The sequence below is a fragment of the Tenrec ecaudatus genome, chromosome 1 (genome assembly GCF_050624435.1).
Source record: "Tenrec ecaudatus isolate mTenEca1 chromosome 1, mTenEca1.hap1, whole genome shotgun sequence".
Classification (NCBI taxonomy): Eukaryota; Metazoa; Chordata; class Mammalia; order Afrosoricida; family Tenrecidae; genus Tenrec; species Tenrec ecaudatus.
This window is the reverse complement of record NC_134530.1, coordinates 192,984,067-193,005,047: the sequence shown is the minus strand read 5'-3', so window position 1 is coordinate 193,005,047 and position 20,981 is coordinate 192,984,067. Positions and strand designations below refer to the sequence as shown.

The following is a 20,981-nucleotide window of genomic DNA, read 5'->3' as shown; positions in this document are numbered from 1 at the left end:
AAAGATGAACTCACTGTGGAATGCTACAAAATGAGAAGTGACATAAATTACGCCCAAATTATCCCCCCACCACCGCCTACAAAAATGAGAAGAGGAGGTAATATTTCCTGAAGAATTCTATGTGGCCAATGTTATCAAAATACTAAAGTCAGACAAAGAACATGACGAGAAAAGAAAAACTACAGACCAATATCCTGTATGAGAGGAATTGCAAACTCAGTTCCCAAGCTGAGGACCAGATACTCTGGCAGAAGCCAGGCCAAACCCAATGAAGGAAAAAGAAAAAGGAAGAGAGGAGAGAAAGAAAGAAAGAAAAAATATGCAGATAACACCTGTGCTGAAAGACATCTCCACTACCACCACCCCTCAAATGCCTTTACAGCCCACAGTGGGGTGGGGGAAGAAAACAGATAATAATGGGAAACAGAGCACTAATCCACCCCAGGGAGGGTATTGTTTATATCTCCACAGGAAAGGAAGAGAGTAGACCTCATTCCCCTGCACTAATCCTAGAGGTCTATGTTCCTGCTCAGAGCAGCTGATTCACAGAGAGGACTGCAGGTCAAGACATAACATCTCCACAGATGACAGTGCTACAAAGGACAGCACTGAAGAAACAGCTCAGGGAGTGCAGTCAGTCTGACCTGCCCACATAGGGGCAAACCAAGAGGGGAGTACAACAGACCAGCATTGGGAGCAAAGCCACAAAGTCCCTGAGAAATCCTGATTGTAGACTTTTGACTCAGGGGGCAGTACTTGGCACCTCATCTGAACTAGTTGGGGGAGATTCACAAGGGAGCCACACGGAAAGTCTAAAGGTGTAACAGGGTGGGTGGTGGAGCACTAGACTGCTTCATCTTTGACTACAGGAAGAACAATGTGGTTGTGTAGAAGGCGCACCTCTCGGTCATGAATGCTGAGGACTAAAAGGGTATAAGTGCTGTCAGGTAAGTAGGTCCTGGGATATGGATCCCTGTTGGGATGAAAAAGGATTGGACTAATGGATTATAGCAGGATTTGTTCACTGTTTAACAGAGATACTCATCAATTCTAGGCCAGGACAACAGTTAGACTTGAAACTATTTGTATGTTCTCTCTCTGTCTTTTTTTTCTTTTTCTTTTGCTATCTATCTATAGAAAATAGGCAGAATAAGAAATCCCAAGGAGACAGCAGCATGATTAATGGTTCTGAGGGGCAGGGGAGAGGAAGAAGTGGGGGGAGGGGAGTGGTGAGCCAATAATGACAGTTACAGGGGAGTAGCAAGGGATCTCAAATTGATGGTGCGGAAGGTGTAACTTTCCTGGTTATGTTTGAAGAACTGAAATGTATACAAGAGGAATTACTGAAAGGTGAGTGATTGGTAAACATGACAGGAGGGCAAAAGGAGAGAAAAAGAGGGAAAAACAAGAAAGTAAAAATTATATACGTATGTATAAGTATAAATATGTATATATGTAAACATATAAAAACAGAAATACAATAAGGAAGCAGATGGATTTGGGCCTCTATTTAAATCTTACCTCAATGCAGTTTATTTTAATAATGTGGCAATGTATGATACTCACCTTCCTGACACAATCACTGAAGACATAAAGGGTGCATAAGCAAATGTGGTGAAGAAAGCTGATGGTTTCTGGCTATTAAAGGTAGAACATCTGGGGTCTTAAAGGCTTTAAGTTAAACAAGCAGCCGCCTAGCAGGGAAGAAACAAAGCCCACCAGCCTGTTGATCATGAGGTGTCGATGGGAATAGGTATCAGAAATTCAGAAACAAGTAATCAAATTGACGTGAAGGAGCATAAACAAAGTGGAGACCCCAAAATCCATCTGTAATATAATTGGACAGTCCCTCACAGAAGGGTCACACACAAGGGATGATATATCCAGTGTACAATATAGCACTGATGAAACACATAACTTTCCTCTAGTTCTTTAATATTTCCTCCTCTTTAATATTATGGTCTTAGTTTTGCCTCATTAATCTTGTTAGACCTGCATATGTTCATTTGCATAATTAAGATAATTCAATGCATGAAACCCAAGATAGATAAACCCTTTAGAAATAGTAACAGGAGTAATGAATTCCCTGAGGATACGGTAAGGGGTGGGGGTAGCTCATAGCAATGATGATTCGAGGGGAACAAATAACAGAATTGTAGTGAATAAACACATTGGATAGTGTAAGATACAATAACACTAATAATATATAATATAAGGGTTCCTGGAGGGTAGGGATAAAGAGGAGCTGATATCAAAGAGTTCAAGAAGAAAGAAAATGTTAGGAACTGATGGTGGTAACAGGTGTACAATTATGCCAGATCTAATTAAATTATGGATTATTATATCTGCAAAATGATTTTAAGAAAACACAACTTAAAATTTGATTAAACTCTACACCAAACAAGGGCTAGAAGGAGGAAAAAGAAAGAAAATAGTTGTAAACTATCTTAAACAAAAAAATTGTTCATATTTGAATAATATGGGTGAGGTAGTTAGTTTATTGTGCCAACATGGCTGATAAACACATGTGGGTAAATTGAAGGGTGGAGAGATAAGATAAATGGCTTGGTGATCTCACCTTTCTAGTTCTCAGATTTGCTTTGTGATAGTCGGACCAGGGTGCAGCTGCCTTAGCCAGCTCCCTGCTTCAGCTGGCAAGGCTCACTTCCTGCAAGACATCCCCAAGAAGAAGCCACATGGACCTACCCCAATGCAGCCCTGGGTGCTGAAGCACCCATGTGGAGACCCCTGCCAGTGCTGAGATGCTTACACATTCTCTGATTCAACTTTCCTCCTGCAGTTGGCATCATAGTGTGTGTCTTGTGAGATAGAGGACTTTGTGGATTGGTGTTGGACATATGGGTTAATGGGTTAATGTTGGACTTGTGGGCTTGGGCAGCACTGGGTTGGGATGTTTTCTTGATGTACACTCAACCCTTATATAAAGCTCTCTCTTATACACAAGTTTCTGTGGATTTGTTTCTCTAAGGTGCTCAGACTAATACAATGGGGTTTAGGGATGCTGACCTCCACAGGGTAGACAATCCACATATAATTTACAGTTGACCCTTGAAAGACATGGTTTGAATTGCATAGGCCCACTTACATGAAAACTTTCCCTGCTGCTATTGCGATGAATTCCAATACCTCCATTATTTATTTAAAACACTGTGTGATGCTAATCATACCTAAGTGAGCAGGTTCTCTCTCCCATCACTCACATGGAGACAATCAACAACACATGGGTTTTGAGGGACTAATCTACTTGGAACACACCTGAGCTCACCATAATAGCAACAGGAAAAAGATTATGTGTGAGTCCATGTAGTTCAAACGTCCATGTAGTCTTGTTCAAAAGTCAACTGTACTAATGAACCAAATCCAACAGCAAATTAAAAGAGGTATGTACACTGTGACTAAGTAAGATTTATTCGAAGAATACTCGGTGGTTTCCCACGAGCAAATCAATTGATGTCATATAACACATTATTAAAACAAAAGAAAAAAACCACATGATCAGCTCCCTTAATGCAGAAAAGAAACATAACAAGATCCAACATCTCTACATGGTTAAGCACACTCAACAGATGGTGCTGGCTCACAACTTGATATCAGGTGTCGGAGGAGAATTCCAATACAAAAAAAATGGCATTTATGAAAAACACACAGGTAACATCATACCCAACTGAGGAAGATGGAAAGCTTTTCTTTTGAAATCAAGAACAAGACTTGGAAGCTTGATTTCAGTACTGCTGCTAAATCATGCCTCACTGCCCTTGAGTTAATTTCAACTCATGGCAACCCTATAGGACAAAGTAGAACTGCCTCTTTGGGTTTCTAAGACTGTAAATGGTTATAGGAGTAGAAAGCCTTATCTTTCTCTCACCAAGCTGCTGGTGATGTTGAACTCTGACCTTGAAGTTAGTAGCTCAAAGAGCAACAAAATTATACCACCAGTGGGTTATCTGTTGAGCTGCTAAGCACAGATTAACAGTTCAAAACCACTGGCTGCTCATTAAGAAAAGAAGAGGCTTTCTACTCCTATGAAAAGTTGCAGTTTCTGAAGCCCACAGGGGTAGTTTTACCTTGTCCTATAGGGTTGCTATAAATGGAGAGCAACTTCACAGCAGGGAGTTTGGTTTGTGTATTTAATAATGTACTGGGACTTCCAGTTAGAACTAAAACAATTAGGCAAGACAAATGTTAAAGTGGTCATATGGTAAGACAGTGATATACCCCCAAATTCAAAAGAAAGTTAATTGAGCTAATAGATGAAATCAGCAAAGTAGCAACATGAGGTCAACAGGCAAAATTCACTCAAGTTTTCATATATCAGCAGTGAACAATCTGAAAAGGAAGTTAAAACAATTCCATTTACATTGGCATCTAAAAGAATAAAACACCTGTGAATAACTTTAACCAGAGAGGTGACCGATTTGTACAGTGAGCACTGTAAAACATTGCTGAGAGAAATTAAAGAAGATCTAAATAACTGGGAAGACATTCAATGATAATAGACTAGAAGGTTTAATATTCTTCAGATGCCACGAGTATTCAAAGTGATCTAGCGATTCAACATGCTGCTGTTAGGTGCCATCAAGGGGGTGCCAACTACTCCTGGCCCTCTGTACAAGGGAGCAAAACGCTGCCCCACCTATGGCGTCGTCACAATCGGTCTCACGTTTGAGGCATAGATGCAGCCACTGTGTCAATCCATTTTGTTGGGAGATTCAGCATCTTCCTTATCAAAAGAGCCTAATGCTCAAATTGATCTAGGCTTGCAAGAAGCTCATCTGGTAGCATATTGTTCTTGGCTACTTTTGTACTACAATGGCACAAGCTACAAAGGCTGAGTTGATTAGTTGCATCAGAAACTGTATGTCATTCCCTGTCTTTTACATATGAAGTTTGTAAATCATTAAAATAGAATAAAAAGTTAAGACTATAAATTCACTAAAATCTATGAAGGAATTGGACTCACCAATATCACTAATTAGAAAAATACAAGTGAAAACGTATAATTCCCTATAACCATCAGATGGGGAAATGGGAACTCTCATACCCTAATGTGAGAATAAACTAGTACAACTACTTTGTGGAGCATTTTAGCAACATCTAGTAAAATTTTTAAAAGCTGTAGTATTGTTATGGTTGTTCACTGCAAGGTCAGCAGTTTGAACTTTGTAGTCGCTTCTCAGAAGAGAAAGATGAGGCTGTCTGCTCCCATAAAAAGATTTACAGCCTCAGAAACCGAAGGGGCAGTTCTTCACTACCCTAAGGTCACTGAGTCAGAATCAACTTGATGGCAGTGGTTTATTTAGCGTAGTAAGAATGAAGCTATGCATATTGTATGACCTAGTGGTTTTGCGTCTAAGTAACCGTCCGTGGGAAATGCTCACACAAGGTATTTACAAGATGTATAGTACAACAAAGAGCCCTGCTCGCATAGCGGTTAAGCTCTTGGCTGATAACTGGAAGGTAGGTGCTTTGAACCTCCAGCTGCTCTGGGAAAGAGCAAAGGAAAGAGAGCAGAGGGGTTGGACCCTGAGACCTGCGACTGTGAGGTGGGGTGGCAGGTAGCCTCTTGGCCCACAAGAGTAGCTGAGAGACTGGGGGCTGGAGAGAGGTGTGGCTGCTGGCTGAGGAGAGGTGGTGTTGTGGACCAATGATTACATCCTTCATATTTTCTGATCCTGGTTTGTGGTGACCTTTGTGTAGCCATAGGACGTCAGATATGGCTCCCATGCCCTTTTTGCTATATCTCATTCTGACAGGCACTGTCGAAGTGCTAAACACTATCCTAAGTTCTTTACATAAATGACCTTAATCCTCACCACAGTCCTGGAAGACAGGTGCCATGATAATCCCAGACACATAAAAAGAAGGGACCAGGAAGGGTTAGTGACTTCCCCAGCATCGTGCAGCAGTTAGCTCTGTGCTAGGCAGACTGGATCTCTGTACTTTGATCCAGAAATCATAAAAGTGACAGTTGCAAACATCATTCAAAAAAGTGAATAATGCTAAAACTAATTATCTGATTCCAAGAGAAAGATCGTATTTTATTTTCTTTCTGACAAGAATGAGACGGCAATTCAATTCAGGTAAAGGAAACTTTAAGTTAGTGTCATATGGGCCATTTCACGTACTGGCTACTTTAGAACATCCATAATACCTTTAGTTATTGAAATTGGCTTCAAGGTTACAAATTATATTAGACAAGGTGGCTATATTAATAATATAAATCATGCTATACATTAAGCTTCAACTCTCGCCCTCCTTCCCCAAATAAAACCACTGCTATTAAGCCAATTCCAACTCGTGGTGACCTGAGATAGCAGTTTCGATGTTGGAAATCCTTATGCTAACAGATAGGCTCATCTTTTTTGCATGGAGTAGCTGGTGGGCTTGAACTACCAACTTTGCACTTAGCAGTCAAACGCTCACATGACAGTGCCATCAGAGAATTCCAGTATAGAGTAGCTCTTATTTATCTCTATCTTAAGGAGGAACTTGTACTTTGGTAAAAAGAAAAGTGTGATCATATTAATGACCTCATAAATTGAAGTATATTGGGATAGTTTTAGCAGAAGTTCATGTGGAGTTATAATACATGCTATACAGAATTCCCACAAACCTCCTCTTTCTCCCATATGTATATATAAAAGCTACATGAATTTAAAATAACTTACTTGGCATTCTTTTCAGCATCTAAAAGCGCCTGTGCCAAATCTTTATGGGCCTTGTCTGCTTCTTTTGTTAATTTTATATCATGTTCCCGAACCAGACACAGCTCCCTGAAATGAGATACAGTCTATTCTCATACTTTGAACTTACATAGTATAAGAACCCAGGAAGTCAAGTTTACAGTCAGGTATCTTTTCAGTTATCATATGTACTTCTCCATGTTTCCAATTTATGAACTCAATTAAAAAAACCTCATGGTGCCCGGCTATCAAAAGAGATAGTGTCTGGGGTCTTAAAGGCTTGAAGGTGAACAAGCGGCCATCTAGCTCAGAAGCAAATAAGCCCACATGGAAGAAGCACACCGGCCAGTGCGATCACGAGGTGCCCAAGGGACCAGGTATAAGGCATCATGCAAAAAAAAAGAAAAGATATGTGTGTGTATGTATGTGTATATATGTGTATATGTATATATGTATGTATATATATGTATATATATATCATATTAAATGAAGGGGGAAGTGCAGAGTGGAGACCCAAGGCCCAAGTGTCAACCAATGGAGATCCCCTCATAGAGGGGTTTAGGAGAGGAGATGGGTTAATTAGGGTGTGAGGTAGTATCGATGAAGAACACAGCTTTCCCCCGGATCCTGGATGCTTCCTCCCCCCAACTACCATGATCCAAATTCTACCTTGCAGGGCTGGATAGGACAGAGGCTGTACACTGGTGCATATGAGGGTTGGAGGTACAGGGAATCCAGGGTGGATGATACCTTCAGGACCAAGGGTGTGAGGGACGATGCTGGGAGAGTGGAGGGTGAGTGGGTTGGAAAGGGGGAACTGATTACAAGGATCCACATGTGACCTCTTCCTTGGGAGAGGGACAGCAGAGAAGGGGGGAAGGGAGACTCCGGATAGGGCAAGATATGACAAAACAACGATGTATAAATTACCAAGGGCATATGAGGGAGGGGGGAATGGGGAGGGAGGAGGGGAAAAAAAAGAGGACCTGATGCAAGGGGCTTAAGTGGAGAGCAAATGCCTTGAGAATGATTGGGGCAGGGAATGTATGGATGTGCTTTATACAATTGATGTATGTATATGTATGGATTGTGGTAAGAGTTGTATGAGTCCCTAATAAAATGTAAAAGAAGAAAAGAGAAAAAAATGATTAGGGCAAAGACTGTACAGATGTGCTTTATACAATTGATGTATGTATATATATGAACTGTGAAAAGAATTGTATGAGCCCCAATAAATTGTTAAAATTAAAAAAAAAACAAAACCTCTCGTGCACATTCTGGTTGCAGTCATAGTAAGTTTGGTAGAATCTTGTTCTTGAAAAGACAGAAAGGAGATCCTCTGGGATGGAGTGAAGGCAGATGACGAGCCAGTGGTTTCTGGGTCGTTGTGACTCACCTTCTGACGCGATTATCCTGCCCTCTGCATTCTTGCCACGAATCTCTTGCCATGTCAACTTAGATGGTTACTAAACTTGTTTGCTACATACTGATTTTGCTCTGTGGTTTGTGTCCCTAATAATGCTTTCTATTTATTTTATTGTGATTTTGTATGAAAGTTTAGAAAGAAGATTGGCTTAAAGAATTCAAACCCATGTTATTTTTTGTTTGTTTTTTTAAACATTTTATTAGGGGCTCATACAACTCTTACCACAATCCATACATATACATATATCAATTGTATAAAGCACATCAATACATTCTTTGCCCTAATCATTTTCAAAGCATTTGCTCTCCACTTAAGCCCTTTGCATCAGGTCCTCTTTTTTCCCCCTCCCTCCCCGCTCCCCACTCTCTCATGAGCCCTTGATAATTTATAGATTATTATTTTGACATATCTTACCCTATCCGGCATCTCCCTTCCCCCTCTTCTCTGTTGTCCGTCCCCCAGGGAGGAGGTTACATATAGATCCTTGTAATCAGTTCCCCCTTTCCAACCCACTCACCCTCTACTCTCCCAGTATCGCCCCTCACACCCCTGGTCCTGAAGGTATCATCCACCCGGGATTCCCTGTGCCTCCAGCTCCTATATGCACCAGTGTACAACCTCTGCTCTATCTAGACTTGCAAGGTAGAATCCGGATCATGTTGTTCTGTGAGATGGCTAGTGCAACAGCACGCTTCCCACTTCCTCCCGTGAGACTCATTCTGTGGCATACCATGTGGTCTGCTCTGGAAAATGCTCCATGTACACTGGAGAAGCATCTGTATTGTGTTGTTGGTAAGTGGAGAATTCTGAATGCATCTAATGTGTTGATTACTCTGTCACTTGACTGATGAGCTTAATGTTTACAGTTAGTAAAATTATTGCCAAACATGAATTTCCTGCTGTCATTTTGTTGTATTTTACGTATATGTGGTTTCTTTGTTCAATATGTTTTTTCTATACTGAGTTCACTTTGGTATTGTTTTAAATTTGGTTTCTGCAGTGTACAGCCAGCCAGAAGCAGGGTGCTGGGCTCTGTGCCCCAGCAAGGACTCTGCCCCACTGAGAGTCCAGAGGGTTTCCCAATGGCTCATCCCTTTCTTTGCTCCCCTCAGCCACCACCCCCACGACCTTCCCTAGCAAACTCTAAGGCTTTGTAGGAAATTGTTTCTCCTCAGATGCTTTCTGGATTCTTTCTTTATCTTTAGTTTCAGAAAGTTTGATCATGATATGTCTGGGTAGTTCTCTGTTGAGGTCTAGCCTCTCTGGAGTTCGCCGAACTTCTTGATTCAGATCTTCTTGTCTTTCTTGGTATTGAGGAAATTTTCTTACAACAAATCTTTAACAAGCTTCTCTGGTGTTTTGGTTTTGTCTCTTCCTGATCTGGAATTCCAACCAAATGTAAGTTATTTCTCTTAAAAATTCTTAGATGGTCTTTTGGTTTTTGTTGTTATCATTGTTCTGTGTTTTCCTCTAATGTGCTATGATTAAGATTTGTTTTCAACCATTCTAATTCAGTTTTCCATTGAATCAATTACCATATTAATATTCTGGATTTCTATTCACTGATTGTATGGTTGCTAATTTTCCATGTATTTTGCAAATTGATCTTATTTTGCTTTACTTTATTTCTTCTAGTTTTTATCTTTGTTTTCCTTTATTTTTGTCTGTGGTTGCTTTAAACTTTCTCCCAATCTGTTGAAGGAACCTAAATATAACCCTTTTTAATCCCTTATCAGAGTTCCAAATGCTCTTTTCTTTCTCTGAAAGATGTTCCAGCCCTTAATCTGGATCACGTGTTTGAGTCATCTTGTCCAGTTTTGTTCTGCCTTGTTTTTAAGCATGATTTGAACTCATCGGGTTATTGTCAATTGATAGTGACCCTATAATTTGGCCACAGACAAGTTCAAATCATACTAAAGACAAGTTGCTATGAGTCAGAATTGATTTGATGGTAGATTTTGGTTTTTTTTTTTTTTTGGTTGTTGACAAGATACTCTAATGTTATTATATTAATTTATTGGTTGTATATTGGTTTGCTTCTCTCTGACTTGTTCTCTTTTTGTTTTTTAATATTTGCAGGTTGGAGTGTTAGTCTGGTCATTAGTTTAGCAACAACTGAGTGCACATCAGCTGTCTCCACCTAATAGCAGTGGGAGTGTGGGCACAGGTCTTTGGTCTCTGATGCTACAGAGCAGCTGCAGGCAGGCTGTGAGATCATCAATCCAGTGGGGCTGGAATGTGCGGGCAGCAGGTGTGGTGGGTAAGTCTGGGTAGGATCATTGGTGCCTGCATACTACGGGGAGATTAAAAAAAAATGAAGAGGAAGAAAGCAAAGTGGGGGAGGTGATGCAAGGGTTAACTAAACAGACAGAGAGTGGAAAAGAATAACACGATGTGGCACAGCACTGACACAGATACTCGCCGCCAAATGAGGCTGACACAGACGTGGGCCTCGCTCGGTGGCAGTGCTCACTGCTGAATGGAGAAGAGAAGGTACCACTGAACACCAAGGAGAGGGGGGCAGAATACCTGCTCAGACAGATTAAAAAAAAAAAAAACAGGCAAGAGGAAAGAAAAAGAATGGGAAAAAAATAATGGTCAGGGGATGAGAGATGAACTAAGAAGAATGGAATAAAGGAGGAGGAAGGAGTTCAACTGTAATCTGCCAAACCCAGCTGTAGTGGGAACAAGATGTTCACTCCAGCAGAGTGCACACAGCTATCTGTACAGGGCAGGGACAGGTATGTCTCACTTTGGGTTGGGGGGCAGGTACTAACCCCCGAGATAAAAGATAATAATAAGGTAAAGGAACATAAAGAAACAGAAAGAAGCAAAAAATATTAGGGGATAAGAGTGAAGAACTGTGAAGTAGGGGGAAAAATGATGTTTAAAAAAAGAGAGAAAGTACCACAGTGCAGGGGTCAAATGCTAGTCACCACACCTACCCAAATGGAACTGGAGCACTTGCTTGCTCCCCAGGAGTATCCACCACTGAAGAGGGAGGGGCAGGGACAGGTATTATGAAGCTTGTGGGGGACAGGGGAAGAGAGGCAAGGAGGGGCTGCCCACTCTATGGGATCAAACAGATATATACTACTGCTTTTCATACCATCAAGTCAATTCCAACTCATAGAAACTCTGTAATACAAGGTAGAACTGCCCCTGTGGGTTCCTGAGACGGTAAATCTTTAATAGAATAGAAATCCTCATCTTTCTCCTGTGGAGTGGCTAGTAGTTTCAAACTACTGACCTTCTGACTAGCAGCTCAACACACAGCTCACTATGCCACCAGGGCTTCATACATACACACTAATATATGAATGTGTGTGTATACACACATAACATAGAGGGACTATACACGCATACACACACATATATATGCAAAAGAAGAGGAAGAACAAAAAGGAAAGAAAAAGTAGAAAAGAGGAGGGAGATAGAACTATGAAGATTTAATAAAAAACGCAGCAGCACAACACTGGCAGTGAGGGTAGGGCTTTAACCAGCCACCAGGTGGGTGGGGTGGAGGGACCATGTCTCTAGTTATGGAAATGTTGGGTAAAGAAGTCACACCTCTTTGGTCACAAAACATCAATGTGGATGCTCTGGTATAGTCATGGATGTAAGCAGGGGGAGTGAATTAATGTGGCCCGTCTAGCCATAGTGTCTAACTCCCACCAAAGGGCCTTTTTCTACCTGAATCTGGTGAGAAGTTGGGGGAAAATACAGATAGGATTCACCTGTGTGTAATTATGAACAAGATTTCCTGGAAATGCCATCCTGCAGTGTCTAAAATGAGCCTATGGAGAAGCAGGAGGAGGTGTCTCGTTACCAGCAAAGTCCAGGGTGAAACGAGTCCTCTGGACTGACGATCCCTGCATCACGAACCTCTTGAACCCACAAGACAACTACATCAGAGCAGCAGAACATGGAACAGCGAAGTGGCTTTCCCACCCATGAACCGCGTGGGCTGATTACTTGTGTGCAGGAGGCTGGCTTGCGCAGTAGAGCGCCTCTGGGCACATAATGGACTTGCTGAACCATGGAATGGAGCTGGGTGCCTTTGAGCTGAGCTTCACTGGAGTGGGGTGCTTCTGGGCACTTAATTCAAGGAGCTGGGTTTCCTGAATTTGAGCTAATTGCCTTTGGGTTGAGGTTTACAGCAGGGTGCTATGCTCCTTTGGGCATTTGTTAGTAGATGTGAAATAACTTTGCAACATGTCCTGATAAACAACTATCTTGAGCATCTCTCACCGGCATTATAACCTGTTAGCTTACTTAATCATGAGTTTTGTATATTAAGTTCTATGTAGCCATTGCAATGGAGGCTAAAACTTAGAAAGGTAAAATAGAAAACATTAATGAGGTCAGCATGGTGAGCAAAGCCAATTCTCTGGTTCCTGCTCCGATCAAAAAGTTACTTGTAATAATTCAAACCACACTGCGTGTGGGTTGGCAGTTTAGAACTCCTTGCTCACTTTTTTTGGTGTTTGTTCAATCTCTTCTTCTCACTTGTATTTGATCCACTCCTTTACCCTTTCCTTTGAAGCTCTGGATTACCACTCGAGGGTTACCACCCATAGCTAGGTGACTGGCTTCTCAAGTCTTCGTTGTTCAGGTCTGGATAATATATCTAGTTAGCTCATCATCTTCCTAATGTGCTTATTCTTTGTTGACCCTGAACATCCATAAACCTGGCCCTGCTTTATAACCTAATTAATTAACATCTCTAAGAAAAGAAAAGAAGAGAAAGAATGTCTTCCCTGTCAGTTTTGTGCTAACCACTATAACCTATTTCTCTAGATCTAGAGCTGAACTATAATTAGCTCTTCTATTCTCCGGCTAACCATGAAAGGAGGACAAAAAGTCTCCAGCTTTAATCAATCCACTTTCCCCAAATAATTTTTACTGTCTTTAAGAGTTATGGCTCTGCCTTTTGTTTTGTATTTAAGATAATCACAGGTCTTACCTGGTTAGTTCCTCAATAACATTCTTGAAATTGTATAACTCTTCTAAAATGCGCTGGTCCATTATTCGCTGAGTCACCAAATCTTTGTAGAAGTCGATCATCTGCTGGGCGATTTGGTCAAGCATTTGCACATACCTTTGTCTGTATACAAAAGGTACACAAGCATCATGCAGAAGGAAAGGCGAACCAAACCAACCAACGACCATCAAAGCAATTCTGACTCATAGCAACCCAACTGCTTCTTAGGGTTTCTGAGGCTATAAATCTCTAAGGGAAGAGATAGGCTCATTTTTTTCTCCCAGAGAGAGACTGATGGTAGGTTTAAACTGCAGACCTTGTGGATAGCAGCCCAAAATATAACCCACTATACATATCATTAATTAATAATATGTAATTGATTCATTAATTGTAACACACATGATACTAATGCAAGATGTTAATAATAGGGAAAATTGTCAGAGAAGTAGGCATGGTCTGTGGGAATTCTGAACACTATCTCTTCTTTCTATAAATTGAAACTGTCCTAAAAAATGGAAGGATACTAATTTTTTTAAAGTCAAATGAATACTTAAAATGAATAATTTTATGCTAATATAACTTCTGACAAAAATGAATAGAGAAGTCACAGAATAGGAAAGAATATCTTTAAAAGAAAAAAATGGATCCTAAAAAAAGATGGTTCCAAACCTTGGGGGAAAGGAGACAGTGATCAGTGTAAGATATGAAATTAATAATAATTTATCATTTATCAAGGGCTCACCAGGGTGGAAGAGGGGGAGGGAAGGAAAAAAGAGGAGTTGATATTAAAGGTACAAGTAGAAAGAAAATGTTTAGAAAGTAATGGTGGCAACATATATACAAATATTCTTCATATAATTGATGTATGGATTGTTATAAGAGCTATAAGAGCCCCCAATAAAATGATCTAATAAAAAAGACGTACAACAGAAAAGTGGGTGAAGGGAGACATCAGACAGTGTAAGATATGACAAAATAATAATAATTTATAAATTATCAAAGGTTCAGGAGGGAGAGGGGAGTGGGGAGGGAGGGGAAAAATGAGGAGTTGATACCAAGGGCTCATGTAGAAAGCAAATGTTTTGAGAACAATGATGGCAATAAATGTACAAATGTGCTTGACACAATGGATGGATGGATGGAGTTGTACAAGCCCCCAATAAAATGATTTTTTAAAAAGATGTTTCCAGAATATATAAAAAATTCCGACAACTCAGTAATGAAATTATGTATACCCAATTTTTTTACATAGGAAAAAAATTGAATAGCCACTTCTCATATATATATATTTGGCCAGTGAGTACATTAAAAGGTGTTCGACATCATTACTTAGACATAAAATGCAAGTTAAAACCACAATTGCACACTATTACACACCTACCAGAAAGGCTGAAGTTAAAGAGGACTTATAATGCAAAAATGTTGGCAAAGTGAAACAACTAGAACTCTTGATGCATTGTTAGAAGAAGTACACACAATGGCCCAACCACTTAGGAGCAGGAAGTGGCATCTGACAATTCTTTATAAACCTAAACATACACCTATGTGAAAACCATTGATCCCATTCTTAAGTATCTAAGAAGGGAAAACAGGCTGTTGTTAGCTGCCAGTGAGTCAGTTCCAACCCTGTGCACAGCAGAACAAAACGCTGCCCAGTCCTGCCCCATCCTCACAACTGTTATAATTTCACCCACTGCTGCAGCCACTGTCAATTAATCTCCTGATGCTGTTCCTCCTGTTCAACGACTTTCTTCTTTACCAAGCATGAGGCCCTCTTCCAGGGACTGGTCTCTCCTGAAGGCCTGTCCAAAGCACATGAGATTCAAAGTACAGTCTGGTTGTACTTCTTCCAAAATCGATTTGTTTGGTTTGGGCAGTCTGGTGATTTCACTATTCCTCACCAGCACCATAATTCAAATGCATCAATTCTTCTCCTGTCTTTCCTGTTCAGTATAAACTTTCACAAGTATATGAGGCAAATGAAAATATCAAAGTATGGATCAGACACAATTTAGTCCTCAAAGTAACTTCCTTGCTCTTCAACACTTTAAACAAGTCTTATGCAGCAGATTTACCAAATTCAATAAATCGTTTGATCTCTTGACTACTGCTTCCTTGAGCATTGATTGTGGATCCAAGTAAGATGAAATCCTGACTACTCCCACCTTTTATGCTTCTCATGATGTTACCTATTGGTCCAGTTGTGAGTGTTTTCTTTACACTGAGCCTTCCTGCCAAAGGCTGCACTCCTCGATCTTCACCAGCAAGTGCTTCAAGTCCTCCTCACTTTCAGCAAGCAAGGGTGTGCCATGTGCACATCTCAGGTTGTTAATCACCTTTCTCCGGTCCTGATGCCACTGACCTCTTCATATAGTCCAGCTTCTCTGACTCCTTGCTCAGCACACAGATTGGATAATTGCGATGAGAGGATACAGCCCTGACACGCCTTTTCTGCAGGAGTCCCTTGTTCTACAGGAATGACTCCCTCCTCATCCATGCACAGGTTCCACATGAACACAGGAACTGTTCTGGAATCGCCATTCTCTTCAATGATATCCATCCATGGCGATCCACAGAGGCACTGCCTTTGCAAGAAAACATTTTTCTTGGATTCTCTGCTTTCAGCCAAAATCCATCTGACTTACACAAAAGAAAAGACTCCTATAAAAATATGTGGTAGCTTTGTTCCTAAGGATCATCAGTGTTCATCAATGGGAAAACAGATAATATGTGTCATATTCATACAGAGATATTACTTAGAAACAAAGAGGAACAAAGGAATATAAGAAACAATGTGGATTAATAAAAAATTCTGCATAGAAAAAGCTTTACATAAAGGAGTATGGAGTTCTTGAATTGGCACAACTAATCTAAGGTAGCTAAAAAGAGCCATGGTTGCCTCTAGAATGTGGACGTGAAAATTCACTCAGTAAGAGCACAGGGAATTTTATAGAGTAGTGATACTCCATATCTTGATAAAGGTTTGGGTTACACTTTGTATTCATTTGTCAAAAGTGAACAAACACACACAAGATTCAAACATGTCAGTCCAAGTATGTTTTACTTGAAAGGGGAAAAAAGGTAAATATAGATTGAATTCTGATGAATGATATTCCTGATGCAAGTAATTAGGGGAAAAAACTGATGTCTGAAACTCTGAAATGTATGAAATTGATGACTGAATAGGACAGATAGATGCACATATGTCTGATAAAACAAATAGAGGAAAATGTTAATGGCAGAATTCAAGGTGGTACATTGTTCATAGTAAAAATCATTTAAACTTTTCTAGTTACTTGAGTATGTTTATAATAAAATATTGGAAGAAATAAAAACAATAGTGAGAGGGAATGTTTGCTGCCTGTAGCCAACATATATTTACACTGTCACCCCAAAAGAAATCACAGTAGCATCCCTATTTCCTGGTAATGGAGAAGTCTTATTCAGGTCATACTCAGGCAGTTAATCTTGCCTCTAAAAACTAATATTACATAACTCTCCTTCCGAAGCAATGGGCCTCAGAGGCAGCTGAATGAGGAGACCCACACATAAGTTGATCAGAAAACACTCAATGAGAGAGCCAAAAGCTACAAAAATATGTCAATAAAGAGACAAGAGTCTGACAATATTTTCCAGGGCATAGTGTTTCCATTTATTGGGGATTTTTATTGGATCCCCACACAATCTTATGAAACAGATAGTTAAAGAAACATCTGGGCATTTATGGAGGTCTAGACAAAGACATGTACATGCAAATATATATAGGAGGATGGGGAAATAGATCTATGTGTCTATATTTATAGGTTAAGTATTAAGGTGGCGGAAGGACCTTGGGCCTCTACTCAAACACTCCCTCAATGCATGAATACTTTCTTTTATTAAATTGGAACTCTATGATGCTCACTCTCCCGACAACTGCTGGAGCCAAAGTGGGTGACAAGTAAATGTGATGAAGAAAGCTGATGGTGCCCGGCTATCAAAAGAGATAGTGACTGGGGTCTTAAAGGCTTGAAGATAAACAAGCGGCCATCTAGCTCAGAAGCAACAAAGTCCACATGGAAGAACACACCAGCTTGTGTTATTGAGTGGTCCCGAAGGGATCAGTTATCAGGCATCAAAGAACAAAAAAATCATATCATTGGCTGCACACCTCCATGATAGGATCGCTGAAGACAAATGGGTGCATAAGCAAATGTGGTGAAGAAAGCTGATGGTGCCCGGCTATCAAAAGAGATAGTGACTGGGGTCTTAAAGGCTTGAAGATAAACAAGCGGCCATCTAGCTCAGAAGCAACAAAGTCCACATGGAAGAACACACCAGCTTGTGTGATTGAGTGGTCCCGAAGGGATCAGTTATCAGGCATCAAAGAACAAAAAATCATATCATTGGCTGCACACCTCCATGATAGGATCGCTGAAGACAAATGGGTGCATAAGCAAATGTGGTGAAGAAAGCTGATGGTGCCCGGCTATCAAAAGAGATAGTGTCTGGGGTCTTAAAGGCTTGAAGGTGAACAAGCGGCCATCTAGCTCAGAAGAAGCGCATGGAAGAAGCGCACCGACCAGTGTGATCATGAGGTGCCAAAGGGACCAGGTATAAGGCATCATGCAAAAAAAAAAAAGATATATGTGTGTATATGTATATATGTATGTGTGTGTGTGTGTGTGTGTGTGTATATATACCATATTGAATGAAGGGGGAAGTGCAGAGTGGAGACCCAAGGCCCAAGTGTCGGCCAATGGAGATCCCCTCATAGAGGGGTTTAGGAGAGGAGATGGGTTAATTAGGGTGTGAGGTAGTATCGATGAAGAACACAGCTTTCCCCCGGATCCTGGATGCTTCCTCCCCCCAACTACCATGATCCGAATTCTACCTTGCAGGGCTGGATAGGACAGAGGCTGTACACTGGTACATATGAGGGCTGGAGGCACAGGGAATCCAGGGTGGATGATACCTTCAGGACCAAGGGTGTGAGGGGCGATGCTGGGAGAGTAGAGGGTGAGTGGGTTGGAAAGGGGGAACTGATTACAAGGATCCACATGTGACCTCCTCCCTGGGAGAGGGACGGCAGAGAAGGGGGGGGGGAGGGAGACTCCGGATAGGGCAAGATATGACAAAATAACGATGTATAAATTACCAAGGGCACATGAGGGAGGAGGGAGCGGGGAGGGAGGGGGAAAAAAAAGAGGACCTGATGCAAAGGGCTTAAGTGGAGAGCAAATGCTTTGAGAATGATTAGGGCAGGGAATGTATGGATATGCTTTATACAATTGATGTGTGTATATGTACGGATTGTGATAAGAGTTGTATGAGCACCTAATAAAATGTAAAAAAAGAAAAGAGGAGAAAAAAAAAGAAAATGATTAGGGCAAAGAATGTACAGATGTGCTTTATACAATTGATGTATGTATATGTATGGACTGTGATAAGAGTTGTATGAGCCCCTAATAAAATGTTTTATAAAAAGAAACATCTGTAAGATGCTGAGCTCAGGGTAACAGAACTTCTCGTGCAAAGTGGGCCCTAGACTGTCAAATGAGCTCCTATCAAAATGTTGGTGCCAGAGTATCCTGGACCTGCTTAGTATTTCATCATCCAGGGGCACATCATGAATGTTTGCCACGAGCATCCTTAAACCTCACCGCTTGATCTTGCCTCCTTTGTATTGTGCATTCTTTACCCTGTTCTAGATCCTAAACGTTTACTCTGATCCTGTTAGTCTCCAGGCTGTCTCACTAAACCTTTCTTAAAGGATTTTGGCTTTGACTCATCTGCCTGGATCTAGAGTTCCTGGGATAAGATCCTATCTTATTTTCTCCTAACTCCTGAACCAGTTGGAAGTGTCCCATCACACCTAACCCTCATCAGGGGAAGATGCAGATACCTGTTGGTTCCCGGGTTCCTTTGTTTTGCTTTCTCATTGATCCCTTGTGGCTTGGTTCTTATATGGACAGTCGAGGCCTTGGTTGTCCCTCTCTCTATATTGGCATTCTCCAGCTCTTGATGATGTCCCAGGTACTAACTTTCTAGTATCCAACCTTAGCTGGTTTCTTATCAATGGTTTTGCTCCTGGTTCCTCAGCATTATCAAAGGGGACTTGGCCTCAACAAATCAGACAGTAAGCAAAAATGGGGAAACTGATATTATTCATTCCCATTTAGAAGAAACTGATATTCAGAAAGCTTTAATAATTTGCCAATGGTTCACACAGAGTGAGCTGCAGATATAACCTGAACTCCTGAATCAGATTTTAGTATTCCTTTCTGCTTTTTAAAAGTACTAAAATCATAAAAAATGATAGGAACTACTACCTATTAAAATCAATACTTTTTTAAAACTCACTACCACAAAGTCAATGCCAAATCATACTCAATAGGACAGGGTAAAACTGCCGATGAGTTCTTAAGACTATAACTTAAAAAAAATCATTTTATTGGGGGCTCGTACAACTCTTATCATAATCCATGCATACATCCATTGTGTCAAGCACATTTGTTGCCCTCATCATTCTCAAAACATTTGCTTTCTGCGTGAGCCCTTGGTATCAGTTCCTCATTTTCCCCCTCTATAATCCAACTACCTGTTCACACTCTTACTCAGTCTTATGTGTTGGTGGATTTTATAATACTGTGATCAAGTGAATTGCAGAGTTCATCTTAAGAATCTCAACCTACCCTTTCACCAACAGGTTCTGTGCATAGAAACTCCCATCTGAAAACTAGATGAGGAACCATGGATTTTCCATTCTGATGTCTGGCAGCAGCTTGCTATTCAACATCTCTCTCTCTTAAAAAAATCATCTTATTGGGGGCTCATACAACACTTAACACAATCCATACATACATCCATTGTGTCAAGCACATTTGTACATTTGTTTCCATCATCATTATCAAAACATTTGCTATCAGTTCCTCATTTTTCCCCTACCTCCCCACTCCTTCCTCCCTCATGAATCCTTGATAATTTATAAATTATTATTATTTTGTTATATCTTACACTATCCGACGTCTCCCTTCATCCACTTTTCTGTCGTCCGTCCCCCAGGGAAATGGTTATATATAGATCCTTGTAATCTGTTCCCCCTTTTCACCCCACCCTCCTGGTATCACCATTCTCAGCACTGATCCTGAATGGATCATCTGTCCTGGATTCCCTGTGTTTCCAGTTCCTATCTGTACCAGTGTATATCCTCTGGTCTAGCTGGATTTGTAAGGCCGAATTGGGATCATTATAGTGGGGGGTGGGGCAGGGGGAAACATTTAGGAACTAGAGGAAAGTTGTAATGTTTCTTTTTTTTTTTTAATTTTTTTTTAAGTTGTAATGTTTCATCATTGCTACACTGCACCCTGACTGGCTTGTCTCTTCCCTATGACCCTTCTTTATGTGGATGTCCAGTTGCCTACAGATGTATCTTAGCTCCTCAATCTGCATTCCCCCTAATTCACAATGATTTAATTCTTTTGTTCTTTGATGCCTGATACCTGATCCCTTCAACACCTCATGATCACACAGACTGGTGTGCTTCTTCCACGTGGACTTTGTTGCTTCTGAGCTAGATGGCTGCTTGTTTACCTTCAAGCCTTTATGCTATATCTTTTAATAGGGATTATAACTCTTTAAGGGAGTAGAAAGCTCTGTCTTTCCCCTTGGAGCAGCAATGATTTCAAACTGCTGACCTTGCAGTTAGCAGCCAAACTCATAACCACTAATACTACCTGGGCTTCTATTGTTACTAACAGTTGTAATTAAATTCCTTGAGCACATATTTTGGCACTGTAACTTAAACCTCACTATAATCCTATGAAGTTACTTAACATGAGCATGGAGCAGGTAGTCAATAGATATCACTGATCAATGAACACACAAA

At 40.7% G+C, this 20,981-nt stretch overlaps 1 protein-coding gene across 1 annotated transcript in view; it reads right to left on the bottom strand.

The window, feature by feature from the left end:
- The window catches only part of AXDND1 (axonemal dynein light chain domain containing 1), a 150,171-nt gene that overhangs the window by 104,282 nt on the left and 24,908 nt on the right, over positions 1 to 20,981 (bottom strand). Inside the window, exons 10-11 of the mRNA XM_075541353.1 lie at positions 13,097 to 13,237; positions 6,690 to 6,794 (exon numbers count right to left, since the gene is read on the bottom strand). Of these exons, the coding sequence (XP_075397468.1) occupies positions 6,690 to 6,794; positions 13,097 to 13,237 (246 nt within the window). The remainder of the gene's footprint in view (positions 1 to 6,689; positions 6,795 to 13,096; positions 13,238 to 20,981) is intronic.